This window comes from Sinocyclocheilus anshuiensis, unplaced genomic scaffold (assembly GCF_001515605.1).
Source record: "Sinocyclocheilus anshuiensis isolate Anshui unplaced genomic scaffold, SAMN03320099.WGS_v1.1 C32848240, whole genome shotgun sequence".
Taxonomy (NCBI): Eukaryota; Metazoa; Chordata; class Actinopteri; order Cypriniformes; family Cyprinidae; genus Sinocyclocheilus; species Sinocyclocheilus anshuiensis.
In genome coordinates this window covers 1-1585 of record NW_015620485.1, presented here as the reverse complement: position 1 = coordinate 1585, position 1585 = coordinate 1, and the positions used below count along the sequence as shown (strand labels likewise).

The 1585-nt window shown below is 43.9% G+C and overlaps 1 protein-coding gene across 1 annotated transcript; it reads right to left on the bottom strand.

Annotated features, from left to right (window-relative positions):
- Positions 1 to 1069, bottom strand: LOC107683043 (DNA-binding protein inhibitor ID-1-like). Its single transcript, XM_016479136.1, has 2 exons — positions 593 to 1069; positions 1 to 477 (listed from the first exon to the last, which is right to left on the bottom strand). The coding sequence occupies exons 1-2, from the start codon at positions 941 to 943 to the stop codon at positions 442 to 444; spliced, it is 387 nt and encodes a 128-aa protein (XP_016334622.1). The 5' UTR covers positions 944 to 1069; the 3' UTR covers positions 1 to 441.
- Positions 1070 to 1585: the final 516 nt, after the last annotated feature.

Genomic DNA, 1585 nt, shown 5'->3' with positions numbered 1-1585 from the left:
AAAAAAAAAACACAATATACATTGTAAAAAACACAATAAGGCATTCACATCGTTTGTCATTGTAATATACAATACATTCTTTCGCTCAGTAATCTGAGAAAACTTTACAACAAAATACACATTTTTTCTAAAAAAAGTTATCAAAACATTGGAGAAACTTTGACCGAATGGGAAATGCATGAATTATAAGTGAATAATCGCCATGGATTCCACAGCTAACACACATCGATATGTTTGGGAAGATCTCAGAGAGAACATCACACTTCACTTCTCGTGACAGTTTTGTGACTCTCCACTGAAAGTTGTTTTCCTCTACAACAGAAGAAGGAGATTCTCCCAACAACACAGTTCAAGGCGTCACGGCGGTTCTGCTCCATCGGCACCTTGTTCGTTCTTCGCGATGCTTCTCGCTCAGTTGACGTGAAACAGGGAGCATCAACTTTAACGACACATGATTCGGTCATCTGAACAGCCGTTCTGCGAGACAAGAGAGGACACATAATGAGTTGAGTCATTCATACACGTATGCTGGTTATGAATAGGTCACCTATTTGAGCGCAAAATATCATACACTATATATTTTAATATTTACCTCAACAGAAATGCTGGCCAGTTCCGCGTTCAGAGTCGTGAGGGGAGTTCTGGGAGCGGAGCTCTGGTTCTTCTTGCTTTCCAGCTCCACCTGCAAGTCCCAGATGTAATCAATAACGTGCTGCAGGATCTCCATCTTGCTGGCTTTCTTGTTGGTCGGTAGCGTGGGCACCAGCTCTTTCAGTTTGCTGTAGCAGCTGTTCATGTCCTGAAGAAACATTGTCATCTGCTCGTCTAGCAGCGGGATCTTGCATTTGGAGATGGCCAGGCTCTGGTCGGAGAGGCAGCGGACAACATCTTCCCCTCCAACTTTGCTGCTCTTCAGCGCGCAGGTAGGTCCCACAACTTTCATTTTGTCTGTAAAGGTTGACGGTTAAGTCAAAGAGATGAGCTGAGGCGATACGCTCGTACTCCTTTAGGGTCTTGAGGGGTCGAGAGTGCGATGACAGTTCACCACATGCGTACGGAGGCGAACTGTTCGGTATTTAAAGGATGTCGGCGCTTGTGGGCGTCACCAAACACTCGCGTTTGCAGGCTTGGGCCAATAGGGTTTCACCGGATTCGCTCGCTCAGCCAATGACGGCGCGGCTCTGTTATCGCAGTTACAATATGCTTGGGGGATGGTGTTACAAATGGAAACAAATGTGTGTCTTCTGCGAATGATCTGTGGGTATCCAGCTGTCTGTGCACTCCACAGGTGAAGCAGACAGATCTAGCGGTGTGTGGGGGTGGTCGAGGATCAACAGGCAACAGTTATTACTTTCAAATGAAACAAGCTTTATTCGTATGTGGGCTCCTTCAAGAAACAAAGCACACTGTAAAATGTTTCATCAGCATCTTTGTTTCCATCCATTTACCTGTCACAGGCATTTCTGTTATTACTGGGCAAATTGTGCATCTTGAACACATGTGCGTGAATATTCGGCCAACATAACATATTTTAAAGTTAAAATAATAATAATAATAATAATAATAGCTAATAATAACAGTAATA